The sequence below is a fragment of the Electrophorus electricus genome, chromosome 12, assembly GCF_013358815.1.
Source record: "Electrophorus electricus isolate fEleEle1 chromosome 12, fEleEle1.pri, whole genome shotgun sequence".
Taxonomy (NCBI): domain Eukaryota; kingdom Metazoa; phylum Chordata; class Actinopteri; order Gymnotiformes; family Gymnotidae; genus Electrophorus; species Electrophorus electricus.
In genome coordinates, this window is record NC_049546.1 from 3,163,521 (window position 1) to 3,189,042 (window position 25,522).

Genomic DNA, 25,522 nt, shown 5'->3' on the forward strand with positions numbered 1-25,522 from the left:
TACCTGGCCTGCCGGGTACTGCCACCTCTTGCTTGAAGGCCCAACCTTTTGCTCTTCCAGAGTTGAGTTTCCACGCGCCATCATTCCAGGACTGTGACGGAGGAGGACCCCTCAGGATGGCCACCATTCCAGAGTACTATGCAGGAAAGAGTGTGCTGATCACGGGCGCCACGGGCTTTATGGGGAAGGTTCTGCTGGAGAAGCTGCTGCGCTCCTGCCCCGGGGTCAAAACCACCTACGTGCTGGTCCGCTCCAAAGCGGGCCAATCACCCAGCGCTCGTGTCGCAGACATGATCAACTGCAAAGTGAGTGCAGGCCTGCAGGGTCCGCTGGGTTCATGTTTAAGGGGACTGATCAGTGCCTGAATGGCGCTTCTAGTGGCTGGGATGTGTAATTACACTGGCATACCTGAGGTGTGATCACCCCTGCAGTAGTTGTTTCCATGCAGCTAATGATGGAGGGAACAAAGGGGCCTTATTTCACCCGTATGGTCCCCAATTCTCTCCCTTAAAGCAAACTTAATCCAGATGTAAATGATTAGCCAAGACTGTTGTGATGTTTTTGGTTTTTTTTTTGTTTTGCACTGAAGCTGCAAAGCCATTGTGCCTAAAGAGTAGTATGAGCCTATCTCACCTAAATTCTTTTCCATAAGTACTTGCAAATATCTTCACATGGTTCAACTGAACAACATCCAGTTCAGAAGTAACGTAATCTAGACTTGCTAGTGTGGTTTAGGCCACAAGACAAGCAAAACTTAGCACATCAAATCAAGATATAGCCATGTGTTTACAGGACATATTTTCTGATCATTTGTGGTAGGTGTAATTTTGAGTAAACATGATTTTTCACCAAAGCATTCTTTTAAGACAGGAATGAAGTCACAGTTCGCAAAAAAGAGCTTCTTGATTCATAAATGAAGATTCATAGAGAGCTTCTTGCTGACTGTTGCAGGGATGAGAAGTAAAGAATGAGATAGAAACAGATTACAGCCCTTTTAGACTGGCTGTACTTAGAAATCCCTTCAAAGTCTGTTAGAGTCCTACAGTCAGCGTTGGTGTCATCTTGCCCTACAGCTCGTGAGATGTTTGAGCCAGTATTGCTTTAAAGTGTCAGGATATCAGGGCTTTAGCTGCACACATCAAAGGCCGCCTCAGTCATCCGCCGGAGATGTCGTGCTTTTTATGTGCTTACAGCTCAGAGCCATGTCTGGATCCATAATCGCTCTCGAATTTGCGTGCATGCTGCAGCTGTTTGACAGATTAAGAGAGGAACAGCCGGATTTTGCCGAGAAGATCGTGGCAGTGAACAGTGACCTGACCCAGCCGGATCTGGATCTCAGCAGGGAGGACCAGGACAAGCTCACAGGCTGTGTCCACATCGTCTTCCACTGCGCCGCCACCATCCGCTTCAACGAGCCCCTCAAGTAAGCGCTGGCCTTCAGCGGGCAGAGCTGTCGTAGCCGCTCCACTGTGTAGGGTCTTTGCAGGGTACGGGCTCATGGTGTGCTGGGGGGCTTGAACAGAACAGAAATGCGAGTTGGTTGCAGATGTTTAAGGAAACCAACACATCTGAATCATCTGGTCCTTGGGAGGTTTTTTTTTTTTTTTTGTTACTAAACTTGGAGATTAACAATGCCTCCTACTAAATGGCTGCGTCACAAGAAGTGATAGTCATTTCCATTTCCAAGTTTCTCTGCACAAGGTTGTAGTTTGGATCTTGTTGCCTCACTCTTGATGTGATCTGGGACGTGGGATTCAGGGTGGAAACTGAAAGCCAGGCTTGCTTGCGGCTGTGTCCGTCAGGGACGCCATGCAGCTGAACGTGCTGGCCACGCAGAAGATGGTGAGCCTCGCCCACAGGATGAAAAACCTGGAGGTCTTCATCCACGTCTCCACGGCCTATGCGAACTGCGACCGCGAGCTGATTGAGGAGGTGGTCTACCCGCCCCCCGTGGACTACAGGAAGCTCATAGATACACTGGAGTAGGTGGAACCGAGTGTCCGTCCCCACTACACTCATTAAAACCCTTCTGCAGCTGTACTGGGCTGTCCTGTGCTGAGGACTGCTTTGCAAGACGCTTTTTAATTTATGACAACTTATTTGAGAGACAGGAGCGATGAGTGAGTGTCAGGGTTAGATAGATGTATGATTAATATGAGTTGTGTAATCCAGGGTACAAATAAGGACTACAATCACATTAGGGATATATTTCAGAATTACATTTAAGGATTATATTTATATTTTTTAAAGAGAGGAATCAGGAAGGGACACTGCTTGTGAACAGGAAGGCTTCCAATAAATGAAAACCCATCCGATAGTTCATATTATACCTAACTTTAAATGGAAGGACACTGTGATGTGAATGTGACCTGAATGCAGAAGTAAATTAATTGCTGCTCACATCTTGGGCAGTAATTCACAGTAATTGTAATGACCGATATTTGGATTTGGAGAAACGTTCCCAAATTGTGTAGTGTTAAACCTTTTTGATTCCCAGGTCTTTTATTTTACATCAAACATAGTTTATTGTGAAAGTTTGTGTGAGGGTCTTTGTACTGATGCTGTTTCCATCGGGGGTGGGGGGGGTGGCTGCAGGTGGATGGACGATAAACTGGTCAGCCTGATGACCCCAAAGCTGATCGGGGAGCGACCCAACACGTACACGTACACCAAAGCGCTGGCGGAGTACCTGGTGCAGCAGGAGTGTGGAAACCTCAATGTGGCCATCGTCCGGCCGTCTATAGTGGGAGCCAGCTGGAAAGAGCCCTTCCCTGTAAATACCGCTCGCCGTTCTGTAGTCTCGGTCCGAGAGTTCCCACAGGCCTCCTCTCAGCAGTCATACCGTGCTAATTCACCTGTTCCTTTTCCACGATAGGGCTGGATAGATAACTTCAACGGTCCTAGTGGGATAATCATTGCTGTAAGTCCTGTTATTTGTTCATATAATTGCTCCACTGATCAATATTATCATTGTTGCAGTGATTTAAGATCATTGCCCAGGGCCAGCAGTGGTAGTAGACTGTGTGTGAGCTCAGTAGGTAGTGTGTGTGTGGCGTCGTGAAGTGGGTGGTACCACTGTGTCTACGGCAGGCTGGGAAAGGCATCTTGCGCACCATGCGAGCGTCCAACACCGCCATTGCTGACCTTGTACCCGTGGACGTGGTCATCAACACCACGCTGGCTGCGGCTTGGTACTCTGGTTCCCAGAGACACACCAGGTGTGTTGGATCAGGCAGCGTACACACACACACACACACACACACACACACACACACACACACACACACACACACACGTGTGATGCAGGTAACACAATGAAGAGATACAAGAGGACAAAAGCACTTTGCACCCCTACTCTCTCTGCACAGTGTTTTCGGTCCATGTCTTTGTCTTTAATTTGAAAGTTTTACTGTTACAGATTGTAAGCCAAGGCTGCCCAGTTCTAGTCCTAGAGATTTACCACCTTGCAGAATTTAGCTTCATCCCTAATCTAGCTAATCTGAGCCAGATGATTTAATTTTTCAGTAAAATGTAAATATTGGAGCCAAACTAGATCTCAGGTCTGCAGGGTGCAGAGGGTTAGCCCTACTGGAGCCCACCATGCAAAATGTTAGCCGTGCCCGTCGCCGTTGTTCACTGGCCAGCGTGTGACTGCGGGAGCCCTGCAGACTGAGGCTTGTTTGGGTGGAGGGTCAGTCTCATCCTGGCAGTGATGCTGAGGGGGCAGTGTTGTAACTCATATGAGTATGTCAGGAAGAGCAGTGTTAACTGGATTTGTTGCGTGGGTCTGTCACTGAGATTGGGAACCACAGGACAGGGTGATCAGAGGGGGGTTATGTTAGGTTATCATCATCATCAGATCTTCTTCTTATTATTATTATTGTTATTATTAATATCATTCACATCATTATGATGTCTGGTGTCTTGGTTCCTTTTGAGGTTTCTTCCTCTCTTCCTCACCACTCTCTCCTCTGGCTTGATCTACTGGGACTTGGTCCCAGACATGTGTAAAGCTGCTTTGTGGAAACAGCTGTTGTAAATAGCACTATATAAATAAACTTTGATCAATAGGGAATTACAGCTTCACCACTAACAGCAACTCATCACATTTGTACCAATATTAAGGAATTGTAAAATTTAATAATATAAAAAGGGAGAAAGAGGGAGTTGTTTGGTACCAAGAGGCCCAAAGTGGTCTTTCTAATAGTGGTTGTTGAATAGGCAGATAAAAATATACACTCAAGTGACCATTTCTCAACATTGGCACCTATTCTCCTATTCTCCTCACACACCTGGTTCAGCTTGTCAGCTCACAAATGGTTTTAAACTGGCTTAAAACTGACTCAGAACAAGCAAATGATCCTTACGTCCTTACACCGAGGTTTCTCTGTTTTGTCCCTAAAGGCCTAAAAGTGTGTTGGTGTACAACTGCACGACGGGTGCGATCAACCCCTTCCGCTGGGGGGAAGTAGGTAAGAATGGCTCTTTGGGTCCTATGCTAATGTTCGCTTGTGTTGATGTATAGGTCAGTCGTCTGTGGTGGTGGACATGGCACCTGTGCCCTGTTTCCTAAAGGGTGAGGAGACCTTAGCCTGGGGGGAGTTGTTAGCTTTCATGTAATACTGGTGAAAACTATGGGTGGAAAAGGACTGAAGGGTGAGTGGGGGATTGGGGTGTCCAAGGTGCCAAGACAAACACTATCGACCCCCTATATTTTATTTGGTTGTTTATCGGGCTTCCCACTGGTCAAGGTGATTATAGAGTATCATGGAATTTTAAAAAGTATTTTCCACACATAGAAGATCAGAGAATTTTATCATCTTTTATGGAGTTTCAGAGAATTCTGTTTGCAGCATCTTTCACTTGTCGCCATTTCTCAAAATGTTTCATGTTTTTCCTGTATTATGAGTAATTATGATCATTTGACTTTTCCACACCCATTTAACAAAAGGGACCGATTTGTTCAGTCATGGAAATTCTGATTTTTAGTCAGGGAATTTGACTGACTGGGAATTTGACTGAGTGGGAACCCTGGTTTATAGTTTTACTTAGAGTGGGAAGCCTAGTTTAAGATTTTTGCAAAGCCTCTGTTTCCGTTTTCTGCTTGCTGGATGATAACTTAGTCAGTCCTTCGCTCTGTAAGGTCACGGGGTATGTTGGAGGTGCTCGAGAGCTTAGGGCTGGTGCCAACCTCCTCGTCCTCCATGGGAGAGGGGACCCCAGTTGACAGTGTCTGTTAGTGTGGAAGTCACATGGTAGCAGTGTCTGTTGCCATGGCAGTCACATGGTAGAGATCTGAGCAGATAAAAGACCTAAATACATCACTGGCTCTAGTTCATTGAACCGGATAATGCAGTATTCCTTGGGTACAAAGAAAGGAGCTAATTGCTGACATCTGATGGTTGTTTAGGTTCAGATATGTAACCAATCACTTGTAAAGCATTTTTGCCTGATGCTGAGGCACCTGAGGGGGCATTGGTCAGTTAACAATGATCCATTGTCTTGTTTTAGTAAGACATAAGAGGATTCTGGGATTCCACCCACTGGAATGATGTCTTAAAGCTGCACATTTTATTTTTGTATATCAGACTTGATATTAAGCACAATTTCTGTGTAAATTTGGGCTGTTTCTTTAACTCAGATCTTTGATGATGAAATAGAGCATAGCTACTGGGTCTAACACCTTTAGTCATGTTTGCCGAAGAACGTTTTTGAGAGATAACAGCAGCTTGTCGGATCTCTTCTGCACCGTGCATTGTGCTGCTGGGTGTCCGTGTGTTTTTAACACCTCTAGCCGGGGTGTCCTTTGATTTTTAGGGTCATTACCTGCAGTGCCAAGTTTACTCTCTTGAACCCCACCCCCCCCTTTTGTCTCATAGAGTACCATGTTATATCTACTTTCAAGAGGAACCCCCTCGAGCAGGCTTTCAGACGGCCCAATGTAAATCTCACATCCAATCACCTAATCAATCAGTACTGGATTGCTGTAAGCCATAAGGCACCAGCATTCCTCTATGATCTGTGCCTCAGGATAACGGGAAGGGAGCCCAGGTAAATCGCATCGTGCTTCGTCCGTTCCTCCCACCCCCTCCGTGCTCACGCTAACCCCCACGCGATGTGCTGTGACGTTACTTGCTGCTGACGGTTGGGGGGGCGGAGCATGCATAAGCCAGGCGGAGCCTTCCGCCTGCTGGCTTCTGCACTCTCTCTCTCTCTACCTGTCTCTTGTGCTCGCGCGCTCTCTCTCTCTCTCTCGCTCTCTCTCTCTCTCTCTCTCTCTCTCTCTCTCTCTCTGTCTCTCTCTCTCTCTCTCTCTCTCTCTCGCTCTCTCTCTCACACATCCTGCTGCCTGTAGTCGTGGTTCTGTAGTCCTAAATGCTGTGTTTTTTTGTGTGTGTGTCCCATGTCTTCCTTCTCGCAGAGTACTGTATTAACACGATCTTCAAGACCAACCCGTTAGAGCAGGCTATCCGACGGCCCAATGTTAACCTGCGTTCAAACTTCTTTACCAATCAGTACTGGACAGCGGTGAGCCACACCCTTCCTGCCCTGCTCTACGACGCCTACCTCTGGCTCACGGGGCAGAAGCCTCGGTAAGGTCTCCAGAGGCTCCACCCTATTCCCCTCCCTCCTGGCCTGGGGCCCCACCCTTCTCCTGACGTGGAGTGTGGCATTCGGTGTGCTGTAACCAAGTATGATGGCTCGGCCGTCGCCAGGCGTCTGCGCGAGCCTGAGAGAGCTTTAGTCTCCGTCTTTTCAGTAAAACTGCATTTGGGATTCAAAATGCAGTTTTTGAACCGTCTGGCAACAAACCCATTCTTTTTTTCATTTGTTTATTTAATTGTTCATTTTTGCCGATTTTGTGAGCCGTGCCATCAAGACTCCAAAGGCGCACTGAGAATATTTCAGTATGTTCCTCAAGCTCACCAGTCTAGAAATGTTGTTCTGACCAGTGCCAGAGACCACACAGTTCTGACAGACATGATCAGACCATTCAGACCACGTTCACCTTGGATCCAGCTCCCAGCTGTGGTTCTCATTCAGACCTCAGCCTTCCTGATCCGGCTCCACCTGGGGCCAGACCCCTCCAGCTTTTCACAGAGTTTTACAACTCTTTCCCCACTTTCAGTTCCAGAAGTATTTGGTATCTTATTAAAACTGTTTTACCAAAAAAACAAAAAAAAAACAAAACAGATGCATATAAGTTCTGTGTATATAAATAATGCTGTTATGATGCATGTATGTTTAATTGTAATTAAATAATTTAATTGGTTTCCTCCCACTGGTCTGAAAAACATCTGGTTTGAGCTTGAAGAAAACTTCAAAATGGGTGTTTTATGACAAATGTTTTTGTTGTTTTTGTCACGTTTTGGAGGATTTTGTTATGCATCTTTGATCATTTCATGATTTCGTTGGTACATCTTGGAGCAGCTCTGGGTGCAGTAATATTATATGGTGTTTAACCACATCTGGCCAAATGCCATACATACAGAGAGATTTTTAGAGAATTCAAAATTCTTCTAAATTTCCAATTTGTACTAACAGCCTAAAATTGGGTCATGATTTTTCTAAAACCCTCCTAGCTCAGAAGTCCTCCAAGACCACACACACACACCTACACCCTGGGATCTAACTGTCCTAATATCTGATACCTGTCAGCTGAGGCAGGATAACTGGATGTGCTTTGTATTTGGGAATGACCATATTTTGGAAATTCGGACCTTGCTGTACTGCAATCGAACAGATCAGCTCCTGAGTAGTTGAGAGGACGTTCGAGCCAGTGCATGCATACGTGCAGCCTCCTGTAAAGGTAACAGTCGAGGAGCCTTCGCAGTGGCCCTGTAGGGTCAGAGTTCAGACTGCACTGTGCTGCTTGGGATTGGTTTTCACCACTAACAGGTCACGTGGGCAATTACAAAGCAAGTCAAACCGCCCTTGTGCCAGTCTGATCTCCGTCTGATGGTACCCCTCTCTCTCTCTCTCGTACACGTCCCGTCATCACTGGTGGCGTTTCCGTGGCGACACAGGATGATGAAGACGATAACACGGTTGCACAAGGCCATGGTGGTGCTGGAGTACTTCACCAGCCACTCGTGGGTCTGGAATACAGACAACGTGACCATGCTCATAAACCAGATGGGAGCTGAAGACAGGAGGGTGTGTGGCACGCGCACACACACACACACACACAGAATCAGTCATGTGTCAGTCACAGACACACAGATTAATTCTGCCACACATTGCAAAGCTGATTGTCAGTGGTTGAAATGGTTTCAGACACCATCTCCAAAGTTATTCTTTGCAGCCTTAATTAGGATTTTAACTATTTACTATTTTTCTTTGTGCAGGTGTTTAACTTTGATGTCAGACAGTTGCACTGGGCAGAATACATGGAGAATTACTGCATGGGCACAAAGAAATATGTGCTGAACGAGGAGTTATCAGGCCTGCCAGCCGCACGCAAACACCTGACCAAGTGAGCAATTCCTATTGGACAAGGGATGGGGGGAGGCGTCCGGCATCAGCCAACGTTAGAGCCAGGAATTTATCTGCCAATGCATGTAGATACACATTGATTCTATAGCTGTACCTAACAGGCTGCCATGCCTTTTACAGAGGTTTGGAAGTTAGCCACACGTTCCTCTGCATTCTGAGCTGACTGACTGTACCAGAGTCTTGTACGTTGTGTACGTCATGTCAGTATTTACTAGCTGAAGGTAGTTTTCTGACTGGATAAGCTCAGCCCCCAAAAGGTTTAGTGCATGGGGCATTCAACAGGAGAACATTAAAATAAATGTTCCTGTCATAAGTTTTATAGATTTGGAGTGAGTTTTAATTTTTTTCCCTTCTGTTGCAAACTCCTCTAAACCTACGTGACCCAAATCCGGCTCACGTGCAACGTAACATACGCTTCAGCATCATGCGTGCACGTATGAACCTCTGCATATAGTATATGCACACATATATATAATATTCATATAACACTGGCCCAGCTGCTTCACAATGGAGGCAGCTGGAGAGGCGGGCCTAGCCGTGCTCCGCCCACCTTCCTATCAGGCAGCCAGCTCCCTGCTGCAGGGACGGGGTACAAGACTGGCAAAGATAAAGAGCTATGGCAGCGTCTTGGGTGCCGCCATGGAGTTGGTGGCAAACCTGAACCTTTCAGAACGAACTGGCCGTGTACATCCGTGTAAGTGTATTAGCTGTTTACCAGACCTGCAGCGTTTCAGGTAGCCGTGCAATTGCGTCACCCCTCTCTTCCTGTCTGTGCAGGCTGCGGAACATCCGCTACACGTTCAACACAGTGCTGGTGGTCCTGCTGTGGCGTGTCTTCATCGCCCGTTCCCAGATGGCACGCAACATCTGGTACTTCGTGGTCAACCTGTGCTTCAAGTTCCTCTCCTACTTCAGGGCGTCCAGCACCATGAGATACTGAAACCCCCCACTCCACCCCCCCCACCCCCTCTCTCTGCTGCTTTCTCTGGCCTGTGATAGCTATGCATACGCTACAGCTCAGCAAAGCTCTGGACTCCAGAGCACCCTTCTTCCCCCCTCCCCCCACCCCCCACCCCACCGTTAGGGTCAAACCCGGCCAGTCAAGTCCATGTGGGCTTCTTGCCTTGGCCGTTTAATAGGAAGCAGGACTGGTTGGGGCTCGAGTCATGTAAGGCGCTAACACCGCCAGGGCTCTGAACGTTCTTGCCGAGACTGCCTAAGCATCGACTGTACGTCCGCCAACTCCTGACCACAAGGAGGCGCCTGGCAAACGTCCATTTTCACGGTTTACACTCGTTTATGACATTTTTTCCCCCCAACCTTATCCAATCATGTACAAGGCAGGAAAATAAGGAATTTGCTAACTGAATCACTGCTCTGTGCCTAGGAGTCTAATTCCTGATTACACCTGGTTTATGATGGGCTTACACTCCCCTCCAGCTCCACTTACCTCTCCTAGTTTGTCAACCCCTTTTTTCCCCCTTTTGCCCTGTATTTTTAGTTTATGTATTTAATTTGTTTTTTTCCTCATATTCAGTTATTGGCCGCTAGGGTTTACTGTAAGGGGCAGGTCATTGTAACAGTATTGTGCTAACAGTTATCCAGTCTTACAGGTTGTGTTGTGTTGCCCCCTATCACATGTTGCGATTTGATTAACACACTAACTTTGTGGATGCTGTTTTACGTTTTTGTGTGCTTAGCGACGGTTCTGTTTTCTGGAGAGCTTGAGGAGGACGTTCTGTGATACAGTTCCTGTCTTCTGTGGCTCTGGCAGATGAGGTCTATTATCTCAGTGAATAAAGTAAGCTTTAGTTAGCTCTGTAGGTATAGCAGGGCAGGACTGGGCCCTTCTCGTTGGTTGGATGGATGTTTGTCTCTGTGTCCTGTGTCCTCCAATTTAGAATCATTTATCTTTCTTTGAAATTAATCACAGTTTCTGGCTCTAACTTATTTTTCTGCTTTTGTATGTGTTGCATGTAAACATGTCGTCATTAGTAGGTCCCTATGACAGAATGTTTCCTTTCTGCTCAAGGTCTTTAAGTCCCATAGCTGTGATTTTTGTCCTCTTTATTGTGATTTGGTCACCACACTGTATAGCAGATCCATCAGTTCAGTACTGTTATCGTAGGAGGCTGGAGACCATCAGACAGGACATCTCGGTCGGGAATCTGTCTTGAATGTAGCTGAAACTTTGCAGAGGAAAAAAAGCAATCATTTTCTACCCATTTGTGTACAAGCGTTTTAGATCATGATATATACATTGTACTAACTAATTATCAAGCATTTAATAAATACTGAGAGACTATTTATTTATGAAGGAAAGGAACGTCAGTACGTGTAATGTATAGCACATGCTGTTGTCCTCCAGGTCTGCGCGTAACAGGTCCTCATTGTGCTCAGATTTCTGTGCACGGATGCCTGTTAGCGCGTGGACCGTGGAACGCCACACTGGGGTTGGGTGTGGAGGACTGCGTGGCCCAGCCTCCAGCGCGCTTACGTCAGGAAGGGCCGCGTCCCGCACGAACAGCCACACCGAGTGGAGCTGCTCTTCAGGGGTTCCTGCTTAAAGAGGAATTTCACCCAAATGTTGATTTATTTATTTATTTTTTGTTGTTTTTGAAGGCAGTTTAACAATATAACAAAGGATCTTGTCCATATTCAAGTCTAAATAATTTTAGTATGAAAACAGCAAGTTGTTAGTGAAACCACCACAGAGAGTCCCAATGATTCAGATGGTGGTGAAGACTTTAATATTGTGTGTGTTTGTTTTGGAAAAATTATTCCAAATATGTGGTGGGTTGAAAACAAATCTTTATAACAAGCCAGTGTTTTGTATTAGTAGAATAGCATTAATGTCGGTCAGAGATTTGTAAGGTTGGGTGATGGGGAGGTGGTTGTCCCAAGCGTTGATGTGGATTATTTCTGATGGTTTTTATCATTTATATTCTGATCTAATACAGTTCCATTAAATGAGTAGTAATGTGTGGCGTCGTCGTAGTGAGGGCTGGTCAGTTTATGGTTCAGTGAAATCCAGCTTGCAGGAACTGAGAGTGAATGTTGAAAGTTTCAAGAAAGAGGCAGCAATAGTCACCAAAATAGTGAAGCATGACTCTCACTCCTGTGGAAAAGAGACTTTGTAAGGGCCTTCGTAAGACCCAGAGAAGGATTCTGGAAAGTGCATTGCAGTTCCTTTTAATAAAACAAGGATACTATTTATATACAAGTAAACAGCACAGGAACATTTAAAAAAGATATTTTTCTAAGCCCATGACATCAAAAGCTCAAAGCGTATAAATAATCCTTTTTCCTTTTTTTAACAATTCTGTTAGAATTATCTAGAATTTTATGAAATCTACCTTTGCGTGCAATTCCTCTTGTATAACTAGTGATAGAAGTCTTTTGTGCTTCTTCTAAACTCGTTACATTTGTATACTTCCTCTGACGCACTGGTGAATGCTGGGGCCTTGATGTGACAGACCGTGTGAGGAAGACCTCATTCCAAAGGGCGTTTGACAGCTGTGATATTACCAGGGTTTCTCTCCTGCTGCAGCAGAGGCAATCAGATACTGAGGCTTTGACAAAGCCAATACACGGTCATTGTCTCTTCTTTTCTGTTTGTCTGCCTTATCTGAACGTCATTTGGCTTTCCCTAAGGTTAACACATTGAGTCAGGTGAACTGTGAGCAGGTTTCTGAGCAACTGCAAGTCTGTCTGGCTGTGTTAAGTTTTCCTGGAGGGATATTAATTGCCACAGTCAATGTCGAAAGGCAAAAATCAATGGGTGCCTTGTGTTTGTAAAACCAAATAAATAAATAAACTGTGAAATCCATTGCTAGACTGCTTCATCTGTATCTGAACAGAAAGCATGGCGTAGGTTTGACGCCAGACTCGAGTAGGGCCCTGTGAAGTCATTCACTAATGTTTGTCCTGCGCATCAGTAAGATTGAAGTCATGTCCAGGTTCCACCCGAGTGTTACTACATTACTGCCATCTAATGTCCGTGTTGGCACCATAGGACGTAAAACAAATGGGCACTAAACCATCGCATGACTTTTGTATCATGAGTAGAACAATTAAACCTCAGTGAATGTTCATTTTATTTTTGTTTTGCTGTCTTCAGAGAATTATTTACACTTAGTTATTAACTAAAGGTAAACAAACAAACAAAAAAAACATTCATTTAAGAAAACGCACAAGTGTTAAAAGCATTATAAGACTTGGTCATCTAGTCATTGAAGAGTATACAACAGGAATATAGCCCTAAATTTAAGTCTACACTTTGACTATTTATATGTATTTTATATCAAACATAATAAAAAATGAAATATATAAATGTAATATATAGAACGAATGATCAGCAAATGTCAACAAGAAAAGCTGTATAATTAAGGTTAAATAATTATAATCCCACTAATTGTGTGGATAATGCAGAGTAGTGGCGGGACGCTCCTGCTCCTGTTTGTGAATCAGCTCTTCTCGGCTGTGCACAGGGATTCTTTGCTATAATGTAAAATTAAGAAGAAAATAAATACTACATGCAAATGAAAGGTTGTTATTTGATGTATATATTCATACTGTGAATATATTGGGGTATTTGCCCAATTACAAACATGTCAGAAGCTTCAGATGTTTTTGTTTCCCAAAATTGGTTTGAATCATCTCAGCAGCAATTAAATCACTATAGTTTACCATTCATTGCTATGAAATATAAGCTGTTCTAATGGTAAAGCAATTTTAAGATCACTAATGTCTGATTGTTAGAGCTTTGATTAAAGTGTGTGTGTGTAGTCCTACCCCACTGGCTGGCACTGTAGGGCAGTGTGTGTGTGTGTGTGTGTAGTCCTACCCCACTGGCTGGCACTGCAGGGCAGTGTGTGTGTGTGTAGTCCTACCCCACTGGTTTGCACTGCAGGGCAGTGTGTGTGTGTGTAGTCCTACCCCACTGGCTGGCACTGCAGGGCAGTGTGTGTGTGTGTAGTCCTACCCCACTGGTTGGCACTGCAGGGCAGTGTGTGTGTGTGTAGTCCTACCCCACTGGCTGGCACTGTAGGGCAGTGTGTGTGTGTGTGTGTGTAGTCCTACCCCACTGGCTAGCACTGCAGGGCAGTGTGTGTGTGTGTGTGTGTGTGTGTGTGTAGTCCTACCCCACTGGCTGGCACTGTAGGGCAGTGTGTGTGTGTGTATGTAGTCCTACCCCACTGGCTGGCACTGCAGGGCAGTGTGTGTGCTGTCTTACCCGGCCAGCTGGCACTGCAGTCCTGCAGCACATGGGCAGTGTTCATATGGTGCCTCGTCGTCCCACAGCAGCAGCTCCAGCAGCTGGTTGGGTTGCTCATGGCACCCCTGCCCCTCCCGAGGCCGGGGCCGACACACCGGGAACAGGAACGCTACCCACAGACAACAGGAGCAGAATTCTAATGACCATGCGTTAGAACATGAGTGGTCATTACAACTCAGATATGTTCTAATGACCACATTATGGACAGTAGTAGGGGCATCTTGCCATTTTTGAGGCACACTGGATACGTCAACCAGTTTAAACAATCAAATCAGGAACTTGACCAACTTCTCCAAGGAAGTTGGATCGGTGGGATTGGAAGTCTTTTTTTTCCCTGCTGCGAATGAGAGATTCCCAACTATCCATGTGTGGTTTGTGGTTCCTGCACTGGGCCACAGGCACCCCAGACAAGAATGGGCTCTATAGCTCCACACACGGCTGGGCTGTGGTTGAAATGTGAGCATCTCGCCGGGAGAAATACTGCCACTTGGAAACAAAATGAACCTCAAATGTATCGGGCTTGAGCCTGGAATTTAAGACTGCATGGGTTTTTCGCTTTCCTCCATAGGTGATATTTTAAAGAGACAAAATTCCTCTATTTCCCTTTGGTGCGTTTAAATGACTTTTGTTTTACTCCAGAATTATTCAGTGATAAATCTTACTGCTGAAAGAGAAATCTAGTCACAGTGTATTGTACATTTGTGGTCCTGCATGGTACACCATATACCACACTAAATGTCATCCTCTGTACCTCTTAAACTCTGAGTCTTTTTTCCCACTCTAGTGTCTTCTGATTCTCACACACTGGTGCAGTACGGCTGCAGCACTGCCTGGTTCAGTTCTCCCCCAGCTGCTCCAATTCATCAGTAACCGATCGAGTTGAATGAAAGGTGTGTTGAAGAGGGGATAACACCAAATTGTGCAGGCAGACCTCTTGTAAATGGTCCCTGATAGGCTAGGAGGGCAGCTATGATTTTGGAAACTCTTGCTATTAGCCGATTAGACGCTCAGTGCGCGTGTGAGGACGGGTGCGGTGCGAAGCCGGACGCTAGCAGCCCTCCGGATGCCAGCGTCTGGCCCGTGCTGTAAGTTTTGGTGGGGTCACCTCTGTGGAAGGCACAGCAATGCTGGGAACTGCAGTCGCTCTGCTGCTGGCAGATCGTGCCCGACTGACCGGTGGTCCTGTTCAGTGCGCACAGACCCCACACGCACAGCTGCTCTCCGCAACACTCCTCGTTCTTCTCGCACTCCTGCAAACACGCAAAGGGGCCGTCAGCGCGCTGGGAGCGCAGTGTCCGAGGGGGAAATAAATCACTCACCGTGCCGGTGGTCCTGCAGGGGGCGCACTTGGACCTGCTGAGCTCGTACCGGCAGTAGTTGTCCTCCTCACAGTCTTCATCTGTCAGACACTCCTAGACATAGACATGGCACACACACACTGTAATGGTACAGATGTGTGGAAGGCCATGACCCATTATCACTTGAGAAGGATTATGACACAATGTATGAACATTTGTGTATATACTCCCTGTTTCTCTATGTGTGTGTGTTTATGCCCACAGGTCAGAAATGTTCAAGGTGGTGTTTCTCTACACAGACATGGTTCTATAGTGACTCATGGTCAGAGCATGAATGTTTTTGTCCTCCAAACATCATCAACCATCTCATGTTGGCATTTGTCCATTTACCCACTGTTGCCTCTTCACAAGAGAACCAGTTTTACACAGTCATTACCAAGTTTTAACAGTGTATTAATGCTTTTGCACTTATCAGACCATCTGTAATTACTTCATCAGAAGCAGGAATGTTCTGGAACAGTTTGAATTGCTTGCATATGATTTTTATTATGCAGTTTGCAAGCTGTTACGGGGGAGGTGGCTATGAGATCAAAGCCTTGAATTCCTCCAGAATAACGGCGCCTGGACTGATGTGGTAGTCTTTTTCGAGTGAGTCATCTGGAGACAAATTCCAGCAAAGGTTCCCTGTGCATCCCAATTCCTCCTGCCTTTAACTTCAGAGTCTTCACGGTAAACTGAGCAGTGCCACATTCCTCCCCGATCCTCACCTAAAACTTTACTGATCTGGGTGGTTTAGGATTCAAAAGAGCCCCACTGAGAACTCATTAGCAGTAACAGAAATAAAATAGCCCTCTTTCAATCTTACTACAGTGTACTGCAAAGCAGGAAACATTACATGGTCAGAACAAAAAAACAAAGATTAATCAAAGTATGGGTATTTAAGCTGTTAGGTGTTGAAACACCTAAATCCTCAGTGTGATCTGACTGCACATGCACTGGGAGAATGGCCTTTCCAGAACTCTTCTTTCGGACTTCTGTCTGCTGCAGAGTGAAGGCATGCACCCACTTTGGCATCCTGGTGCGCTCAGCAGTGACACAGCTCCGCAAGCCCGGGCTTGCACACATGAGGACCTGGTGTGGGAGTTTTTCTTTTTCACTAATACCTGGTACAAAGCCTGACTTTTTACGAGGTGTCGCCACACATGGGAGCGATTACGAAGACTCTTCAATTTGCAGTGTGAAAACACATGATCCAGCCATTACTAACCGCCTTTACGTTTAAAAACCCTTGGCAGGAGTGCAGTAGCTAAATAATGAATCATAACCCATGTGATTCATCTTCCTCAGTACTGGAAAGAGTACGCGCTCTGACAGCAGACAGTAACGAGGCAGAAGGTTTTCCATCTGTCTTTCCGCCCAGTGCCCCACAGCTCTGAGCAGCGCACACTTAGATCTCAGTGAGGAAGCGCTGTAGGTGATGACTGACAGAATGCACCAATGGACACGTCATGCATCAGCATCTATTTGGAAGAATGAACACACAGCAAATTCTCCCAGTTTTTTTTATATATATATATATATATATATATATATATATATATATATATATATATATATGAGAGAGAGAGAGTTGTCTGGGAAAGGGGTTTTGAAGCAGTGCACTCCAACATGACTTGATACTAACTGTCAAGAAACTAAATGCCATGAAATTAATCTAAAATATCCATTAAATAGATTTATAATTGATCTGTGGACATGGTGAATAACTGAATAACATCTTGTTTGAAAATAAAACGTACATATTTTATTACTGAAAAGCTGAAACCAAAATACACTCTCCTGATTTCACAGTTTATAATGTTTATTGTGCACTCACATGGTCCACATTGTTCCACTGGCCAGTCTGAATTAGGGTTTTGGAGATGGGGCTCCCTCCAGCATGAGCTCTGGCTTCCTTAAGAGGTCAAATCCATAAAGCAAAAAAATCAAAGCTTAACTTAAAACTAACAACGTCTTACTGGTGGCCATTATAGGAGTCTCGGCGTACATGACACTGGGACTAATATATGTGAAGAACTGTCCCTAGATGTTTAAGAAACTTCCATTAAAATCTGACAATGTGGAAATATTTCCACATTGTCAGATATGGCAAACTTTAATTACCTTCCACCTCCACCCCAACAATATATATATATATATATATATATACACATACACATACACACATTCTCTTTAGAGGGTTCATTCGCACCTTGGCTTCTGTCCTGTTCAGAGAGTCGTATCTGGAAGGCAGACTGTGCCCATACAGAGATTTGGACGTCTCATTCTCCATCTATACGGTGTGCGTATTTGATGAACAAAGCAACAAGGCGTTAACAAAGCAGAGTTTACCAGAAACGCTGGGTTACTAGTAAACGAGGTGGAAAGTTCATTTCACTGCGCTCCTAACTACCGCTATTTAAAAGTCAGCAAACAAAGCAGAAAGTGAGAATAAGGCTGAAAAGAAAAGACAAAACAACAAAAAAAACCGCACATCCATTTGTGGCCTGGTTGCGAAATATCGCGTTTGAATGTCTTTAAAAACCCCTTTAAAATGAATCTACAAATTGTACATTTTCATATATATTTTTTTAAAGTTCCGATGTGCTCCTTCGTAAAACTCGAAGAGGCTCAGTCCGTTGTCCCACGAGCCGGTCGTCCTCCGTCCCCTACCTGATGGACAGCCTCCTGTAATTTCTGCTGGGTGTCTTCCATCAGTTCTTCGACCTCCCGGAACATTTCGTTGAGAGTTGCTTGGCCCTGAGCCGCATGCGATTCGAGGCTCCTTGTGTCTGGGGTCTCAACATGAACTCGCTGTTCTGCATTCCCAGGCGCAAAGCCTGCATACAGCCAAAGTAGCGCAAATAGCAGCATGGTTTTAGCGCAAGGGAACGTCCCGAGAATCAGACTCTATCCAGAGAGGGGGTTTTATTTGGAAATTTACGAAGGAACAAAATACCGGAAAAAGGCTTTTGGCTTCCACCACTGGGTCTAAATGCCCACTTTATTAAAGCGACAGCGTACTATTCCAGGGAAAAAAACACTTTCTGTACCATACTGAACTAAAGAGCCCAGTATTAAAACACATTCTATGGATTTTATTTTTTAAAACTTAATATAGAAATGATATAAATATCTAGTGATTCCTTGACTCACGTTTCATTAAAAAAATAAGCAATTTGTTTACAGACCTTTCTTCATATCCTTCGAAAATTCGTCATATTTCATATATTCTCATTAAAGAATTCTTCTCAGTCAACACCCCCTTTAACATTTGAACCTAGAGATCATCCGACGTCTGTCTCCTTCGTCTCCTGTAGATGGCGATAACGTACAAGCTGTACCGCAGTTATTTGCTATTATTTGCACCTGACCTAGCAGTCGGTGATGGTCGTTTTCTATTTATTGTACTTCAAAACAAATGCGTATGATTTTGTAATATTAGTTAGTAAATTAACTTAATATTTAATGTGCCAAAGGGAAAGTAATGTGAGGATAATTAGATTCACTTTGAGCAGAGGAGATGTAAGACTATAAATACAAATATATTTGTACCTTTTCTGGAATCTTAAGCTCTCTGACAAGTGGTATGCGGCAAAAAAAAAGCTCTGTGTGTGTGTGTGTGTGTGAGAGAGAGAGAGAGAGAGAGAGAGAGAGAGAGAGAGAGAGAGAGAGAGAGAGAGAGAGAGAGAGAGAGAGAGAGAGAGAGAGAGCGTGCGCGTGCCAGACTTTTCGAATGAGCTAAGCTTTTTCTTAAAAATAGATTTTTGGTGTCTCTCAAAAAGTATGGCCTACTCTACCGTTATATGCGGTTTAAAATTACATTTGTGCCATAATTTCATATTTTGGTTAATAAAATATCTTAATTATCTATATTCTTTCCTCATCCCTGACTTCTACGCTGTTTATAGGATACAGTCGTACTGACATCACTGAATTTCAGTACTAATCACTCACAACAAATATAATTCCACAAACTGCAGTATTTGCCGTCCAAGTTTATGTGAACTCCTGATTGGACGTCAATACGCCGAAGCTCCGCCTCTCAATATAAAAGGTTTGCAGACGCACGCGCTCTGCTCGAAAACGTTACTAACGGCCGGCTGCGAGGGCTTCAAGCGAAACGAACATTTTAATTTGTGACATTTTCTTTAGAGAACAACAGTCTAAAAACGTTTTACGGATATAGACGACAACGGACAGGGAAAGGCACTGGATGACTACAGTTCTCCCAGAAACTGTAAGTTACAGTGGTGTTGAGTGGCTACGCTGACAGGAGTTTTGTGACGCCGCGCGCGTGTGATGCACGCGTTGGTGGAAAAAGGAAAAAAACAAAACAAAACAAAACATTGTCTCGTATCGTGGACGCGCCCTTACTTTATTATGTTTATTTGTTTCAAACAAGGATATAATCTCGAAGAAAACCTTAAACACAAACAACGCCGTAGGTATCATGTTCCCTCCGCACTCTGGTATCAAGTGCAGTGTTGAATATTTCAGCGCAACTGTCTGCACGCACGCCGGCTGGTTTCATTTTCCTTAGAAGCTTTAAACTAAATGTGTTGTTGAAAATTAAAGTCCGTTGTAAACATATCGAGGTTATCGGCACTGACAGGTGTTTTGGGATTTATTTTCCTCGGGTTTTCACTTCATTCTCGGTTATGCTCATCAGAGACCATGTACCTGCTGTGACAATAGATTAGACTTTTTGTCATGTGTGGGCCTCGTGGTACACGATTAGATTAGTTCATTTGATCATTAGTTCATAACGATGCTTCTGAGACCACTTTAAAGTAACCTTCCTTCCGTCCCTCTCAGGACGGAGGCTACTTGTGTAATAACTGTAGCCACTGGCAAAAGTTGACAGACAGTAGGAACGTTGGAGGACCTATGGACTGAGTATTGTTCATTTTTTTAGCTGTTGTAATGATACACGGCGGATTATATTTTCATAAAATGGCATGTGCAATTAAGTCAGTGATAATTAAATCCCAACCCTGATCCAGTGACCATAGATTTATCTAGGAGTGTTCAGTATTGCAGACCATGCAGGAGGTCATGTATGATTCAAGCTCCCCAAAGAGCTAGTGTGGCCTAATACCTCCACCATCCCTGCATAATATCACATACAATTAATTATCTGCTTTCCTCATGAATTTCTGATACACTGTCTCCCATTGGCCATCAGAGTGAGACGTGTCTTATGGAGCCTGGGGCACTTCCTGGACCGTGCTGCTGTCTTATAAGGACTGTCCTGTATATCAGTGAAGGGGATGACAAAAATACACCAGCACGGTGACCTCGCTCTCGTGCACAGCAGAGCTGTGTCAGGGTTTTACTGTACCCGCTCTGAGAGCCGCATGGTGCTAATGCCAAGTGAGGGTGTTTGGCATGTGGCTGAGGGCCACAACTCGGCTTCCTCCGTGGAAAGCGGTGTTCCCCTCTAGAAGATTGAGTGGCAGAACGACTGATGAATTCCTTTGCCCAGTCATTTATGAGACTCTCAGTCATGTCTGTGCAGCATGGTGGAGCAATGCAGCTGTTTACACAACGTACTGTATGTTTGCATGTAAAAGGTGCTAGTCCCTAATGCATACTACTACTTACTGAGTCTTACTGAGACGAGTGCTGTGAGAGCGATGGACTTAAAAAGGCTGAAAGGTCAGCCTGAATAATTCAACATTTTAATTAGTATTAGCTCTGCCTTGCCGTAATGAGTTGTAATATGATCGTCTTTTATGTGTGTGCATGCACACATGCAGGTGAAAAACATCAATGTTTTGTTTGTTCTAAGCATTTATCTAAAGAGTTTAATCTGAATTATTTATTATGCAAAAGTAGCTTGAATTAAGTAGTGTTGAAATACTAAACCACAAATGTTTCTATGTAGTTTAACAAGTCTGAGTTCAGATGTAGTTTAGCTGTAAAACATCTTGATCAGTCTGCAGTGCCTAAGACCACAACAGCTCTAATCTACTTTCACTGGTTTAGAAGTTCATTCATTTGGTTACAGCATAACAGAAAGACCTAAACCAAGAGTAAGCAAATATTGATTTTCCACTGTTTGGATATATTCTTGGTAAGAATTACAGACACAGGAAGTTCCATTAATGTTGCTTATCATTTTAACATTGGATGTGTAATCAGTAGGGAAACAATGTCAGGTTAGGTAATATGGGCCAGGCTGACACTTGGAGGGGGATTTACTGTCTAGAACAAGTCATCTGTTGAAGTATAGCTCTTGGTGCCAGTTCTCAAATTCTGGATTCACAGAGCAGGATCTAGTTGATGCATTTTTAAATCTGAAAATTCCTCTGCTCAGAGAGATAGTCTGTTTACCAAAAGCCTTCCTTTGTGCAGTGTCAGGACCTTGGCCCTGCCCTCCTGTAGGCCAGCAGATTGGATCACACCCTTCTGGAACATGAAATATGACACCTGTCTATTCTGAGCTGAGAGACCATCTGAAAGCTCCAGGAAAAGCTGGACTTGTAGAAACTGAGGGCAGTGCTAACATGCTTAAGGCTAATTTACACTTGCAGTAACTAATTGCCATACAAAACAATGGCAGGATCCCAGGGCTACTTTAGAATATACTAGTAGAGGGTACGGTAAATGTTGATGGTGGTGCTGTTTGTTATTAAAAAACCGAACCTACTGACAGCAGGGGTTCCATATTGTAATCACTTTACTTTTTATCTTAAGTCATTTCGCCTTGAATTCCACACTACAGCATCAGATGTTAAGATCTGAAAATCTCCTTGAAACTTCAGTATGAACAGATAACAAGGCATGATGCAAATCACTGGCCAGCCCCAGGAGACTGACACAGTAATGGTCATGTGCAGGCTGGGTCAGCGTACCTGTGCTTCCAGCCCCAGCCCCTCCTCTAAACACCAGGAAGCTCTTCATCATGCTTCCTGTGTGGAGGCATAGGGAGGTGCAGATCGGTCACTGATGTCTGGGTGAAGGAAATCTCTGGGTGTTGTCCAGCTGACTGTCACCAGATCTCAGCAGAGTGTGGTACCCCAGAGATGTCATTATGGGCAGTTACGGGTGTAAACATGACCTACATCCCCCTGCCTCATTAAGCCTAACGTATGAGATGGCCTGTCGTTGCATGTGCAAAGCAGCCATTATTAAGATTAGAGGGACCGACTGCCACTGTGAGCAGTTCTGAAAAGCAGAGGTGGCTCATTTGCCTTCTGCTCTGCTGTCATGGACGAGTCTGCTTCAACTCTGATAAACGGCCTGCAAAGTTTCCATTTGTAATCTTGACATTCTGTGGTTTTAGACAACGGAATCTCTAAACAGAATGTTTGACTTTGAACTGTTAACCTCTGGTGTATGCCCTGCTACATAATCCATAGCATTGGAAGTCAGTCCTTATATGCTTGCAGCCTGGCTACTTTTTCACATTTCTATAAAAACTATGCTAAAATGCCGTGTGTTATAGAGGTGTGTTGGTGCATGGGAGGCAGTGGTGTCTGAAATGCTGAAGTGAGTTGACATGGCTCTCAGTAAAGATGACCATGTTGAAGATGATTTATTGAAGTAAAGCCAGGTGACGTGTCTGGAGTAACATGCAGGGAGTATTGGTGGGCCTGCAGGCTCCCAGCTTTGGATCTCGCTGTTTTGCTGAGGTGCTCCTGGAACAGTGTTCAGATGCTCATCAGCATTCCTCCTTTTATGCTGGCAGGACTTTCTGTTTTCCTCTTTCTCTCTCTCTCTCTCTCCTCTCTTTCTCCCTGTCTCTCTCCCTTGGCCTGTCTCTCTCTCTCCTCCCCCCCTTCCCATTCTCGGCATCTGTGCACACTGCATTTTTTTGCGCAGTTATGCGGGGCTTCAAATGGCTGCCTCTTCTGAAGCACTGCTCTGGACCAGGGCTTTTCAACAGTACTATGACCTTCAGTCCTGAAACCTTCGAACAAGCAGATGTATTTTCATAATATTGCACTGACATAACTGAATCTTTTAATTATTTTCAGAATTCTTTTCTATATCCTTCATTAATGCAAACCACATTCTTTGCAAAAAAAAAAAATTTTGTTTGCTTGTTTCTTTGTTTGAAGTAGTTCTTACATGATGTGTACTACTCCTGGGGTCTACTTCTCTCTGTTACCAGCAGTCTAGGCTAAGGTAATATATCCCTTTCCCTTAGACAGTAGTAGATCTGTGCAAGATATTCTCAGGTTACATTTTTTAAAAATCCTCTACAGTATACATTTCACTTCAGGCAACTCTTCCAACCCACACGTACCACGTCTCAAAGCAAACAAAGTATAGCTTCCCTAACAAGCAGCACACACCTTTGCCTGCTCTGCAGATGCACTCCAGGCTTGTGTTGGGTTGTTCTTCAGCTGGGCGCCCTTATTCCTGTGTAGTGGATCTACAGGCCTGGCTGTGTCTGTGCTCGTACTCTTGGTGCATTAAGTGCCACATTAGATGCTGACTGGACTGTGTAGTGTGCACTGACTTTGACAGTGAGCCCTAAAGGCCCATGCTGGCACATAATACAGTTCAGGAAGGGCTGAGGGTGAAGGAACTGCCTGGCTGGTGACTGGAGTGGTTAAGGGGAATTAAGCCACAGTTCACTTCTCAATAGCATGGGCATTATCAGGGAGATATGTACAGCAACACGCAGGAGGCAAGGCCCCAGTACCTTCTGGACAATGAAGTGTATGGTGCTCTAAAACAGAGAGCTAGTAACTTAAAATCATACTCAAACAGTTCATCTTATGCATCAGAAACAGTTGCTGAGCAAATTATTACTGAATTTAGATGTTATTGACTGTCAATGGTCTGCTAATAATGACGTTATATGTTTCTTAAGCACAGCAATATCTTTCAGCAAAGGGTGAAGAGAGGCTGTGGTCTTGCCCAGTGATGTCTGCTGATTTGGACACTGTCTAACTGCTTTAGACGGTGCTACACTGCATGTGTTGATGTTTGAGTAAATATAGGCAGGAGTGCATTTCCATTCTGGGCATCTGTGGCCGTGTGTTCCTGGCCCCTCTGTGAAGGCAAATGCAAGGGGGTTAGATTAGGTTGAAATTATGATTATGCACACACACACACACACACAGCGACAGTGAGTGAGAGATATAAAGTTTGAGTCAGTGCAACAGTGTGTGTCCCATAATAGGGAGAAGTTGTCTGTATATTGCACTATTGACTTCTGTATGCCATATCAGTGCGACGTGCCAGTCCAACACCCTTAGGAGCAATAGAGCAGCAAATTGTGGGACTACTGAAAAGCTTTGAGTCTCTGGTTGCCGTCACACTCATCCTCCCTTACACACCCATCTACATGAGTCGTGTGTGTGGGATTCTGTTTCAGACTAAGCCAGCCAGAGCCCAGGTGGGCATGTAGCACATGGCTGCTTCTGACCCAGGCTTGAAGCATATTTCCTTTTAAGAAAACCTCAAAAAAATATGGAACAATTTCTAATTGGGCTAATTGGGAACTTGAAATTTCTTTGACCAACATGTGTTTGACAGACCTCTGTGTATGTGGAAGAAATGCTTTTGTTTGACTTCACATTCTTTTGTGGTTATATGGGCCAAGCCATTCTCTGATTCCTGATTGTAATTTCTCTTTTCTTTGATTTGTCTGTCCTGCTCTGCACTGTGTGCAGTGATCCTATGAAAAGCTTCGTGTCCCCGTGTTGATGCGACTGGATCTGATGAAGAAATGCTGCCTGTGACCCATTAAGGATGCTTGTTAAATGTGCTGTGAGAAATCTAGAGCAGTCCTGGCATGCTTTAGCCCCAACGTCAAGTACTTTGTGAATGTGAAATAATTATTTCGAGCCTTGACAAGAGAGTTTTCTGGTTAGTCGTGTTTGTCAGACAAGTCTGTTAGCTCTACTTAAGTGATGCAAGTCAAATCCAAAGCAGAGGATTTGATATAGGACAATGGCAGGCCCGACCTGTCTTCCGTATGAGAGTAGTTACATCTGTGTGGGGTCGTCACATCTGTACTGGGCCATGTTACATGCATTTCTGGATACCATAACTCAGGGATTTTTTTGTCTTGTCAGTTGTTTCTTGAATATTTGTTGCATCATTAGCTCATAGCTGAGAGAGCTAAAAAAAAAAAAGATCTGGAATTCATTCTAGTGCAGAATTTATAAACTATTCCTGTTGTCTCTCACCTGCCAGTGGGAAAGCAGGTTGTCATAAGACTGAATAAAGCGGAACTGAAGAACTAAAACCAATTAAATATTTAGTTCAGAGTTAAGGACTAAGAACACAATGGTGGACTGAATCGCAAGCAACCAAGCATACTGAAGACCTCGCTAGTGGAAGAATGCTTTAAGATTTATGGAGATAAATATTAACCAGTACTAAAGTGAGTTGTATTAACCAATACTAAAGTGAGGTTTTTTTTTTGTTTGTTTGTTTGGGGTTT

The 25,522-nt window shown here is 44.4% G+C and overlaps 3 protein-coding genes across 14 annotated transcripts in view; 2 read left to right on the forward strand and 1 right to left on the reverse strand.

Moving 5' to 3' along the window:
• The window catches only part of far1 (fatty acyl CoA reductase 1), a 17,304-nt gene extending 4,979 nt beyond the window's left edge, over positions 1-12,325 (forward strand). The window contains exons 2-12 of the mRNA XM_027018262.2: positions 61-305; positions 1,248-1,423; positions 1,803-1,982; positions 2,596-2,773; positions 2,876-2,920; positions 3,091-3,218; positions 4,405-4,472; positions 5,880-6,051; positions 8,028-8,157; positions 8,349-8,476; positions 9,274-12,325. Coding sequence (XP_026874063.1) covers positions 117-305; positions 1,248-1,423; positions 1,803-1,982; positions 2,596-2,773; positions 2,876-2,920; positions 3,091-3,218; positions 4,405-4,472; positions 5,880-6,051; positions 8,028-8,157; positions 8,349-8,476; positions 9,274-9,436 — 1,557 coding nt within the window. The 5' untranslated portion in view covers positions 61-116 and the 3' untranslated portion in view covers positions 9,437-12,325. The remainder of the gene's footprint in view (positions 1-60; positions 306-1,247; positions 1,424-1,802; positions 1,983-2,595; positions 2,774-2,875; positions 2,921-3,090; positions 3,219-4,404; positions 4,473-5,879; positions 6,052-8,027; positions 8,158-8,348; positions 8,477-9,273) is intronic.
• A 244-nt stretch (positions 12,326-12,569) lies between these two features.
• dkk3b (dickkopf WNT signaling pathway inhibitor 3b) lies at positions 12,570-18,086 on the reverse strand. The gene is made up of 7 exons (XM_027018253.2): positions 17,785-18,086; positions 17,324-17,404; positions 16,949-17,026; positions 15,094-15,186; positions 14,880-15,024; positions 13,733-13,883; positions 12,570-12,996 (listed from the first exon to the last, which is right to left on the reverse strand). Exons 1-7 carry the CDS (start codon positions 17,983-17,985, stop codon positions 12,963-12,965), a joined length of 783 nt encoding a protein of 260 aa, XP_026874054.2. The 5' UTR covers positions 17,986-18,086; the 3' UTR covers positions 12,570-12,962.
• A 1,124-nt stretch (positions 18,087-19,210) lies between these two features.
• The window catches only part of mical2b (microtubule associated monooxygenase, calponin and LIM domain containing 2b), a 56,354-nt gene continuing 50,042 nt past the window's right edge, over positions 19,211-25,522 (forward strand). For all 12 annotated transcript variants that reach the window (XM_035532085.1, XM_035532086.1, XM_035532087.1 and 9 more), the window contains exon 1: positions 19,211-19,351. The gene's annotated coding sequence lies outside the window, so the exon portion shown is untranslated. The remainder of the gene's footprint in view (positions 19,352-25,522) is intronic.

Excerpts from the sequence above, each read along its gene's own strand:
- dkk3b (XM_027018253.2), bottom strand. The coding sequence starts at position 17,985 with ATGCTGCTATTTGCGCTACTTTGGCTGTATGCAGGCTTTGCGCCTGGG. Across the intron at positions 17,405-17,784 it reads TACAGGAGGCTGTCCATCAG|ATGGAGAATGAGACGTCCAA; the intron begins GTAGGGGACGGA and ends CACACCGTATAG. Across the intron at positions 15,187-16,948 it reads AGTGGAACAATGTGGACCAT|GAGTGTCTGACAGATGAAGA; the intron begins GTGAGTGCACAA and ends GTCTATGTCTAG.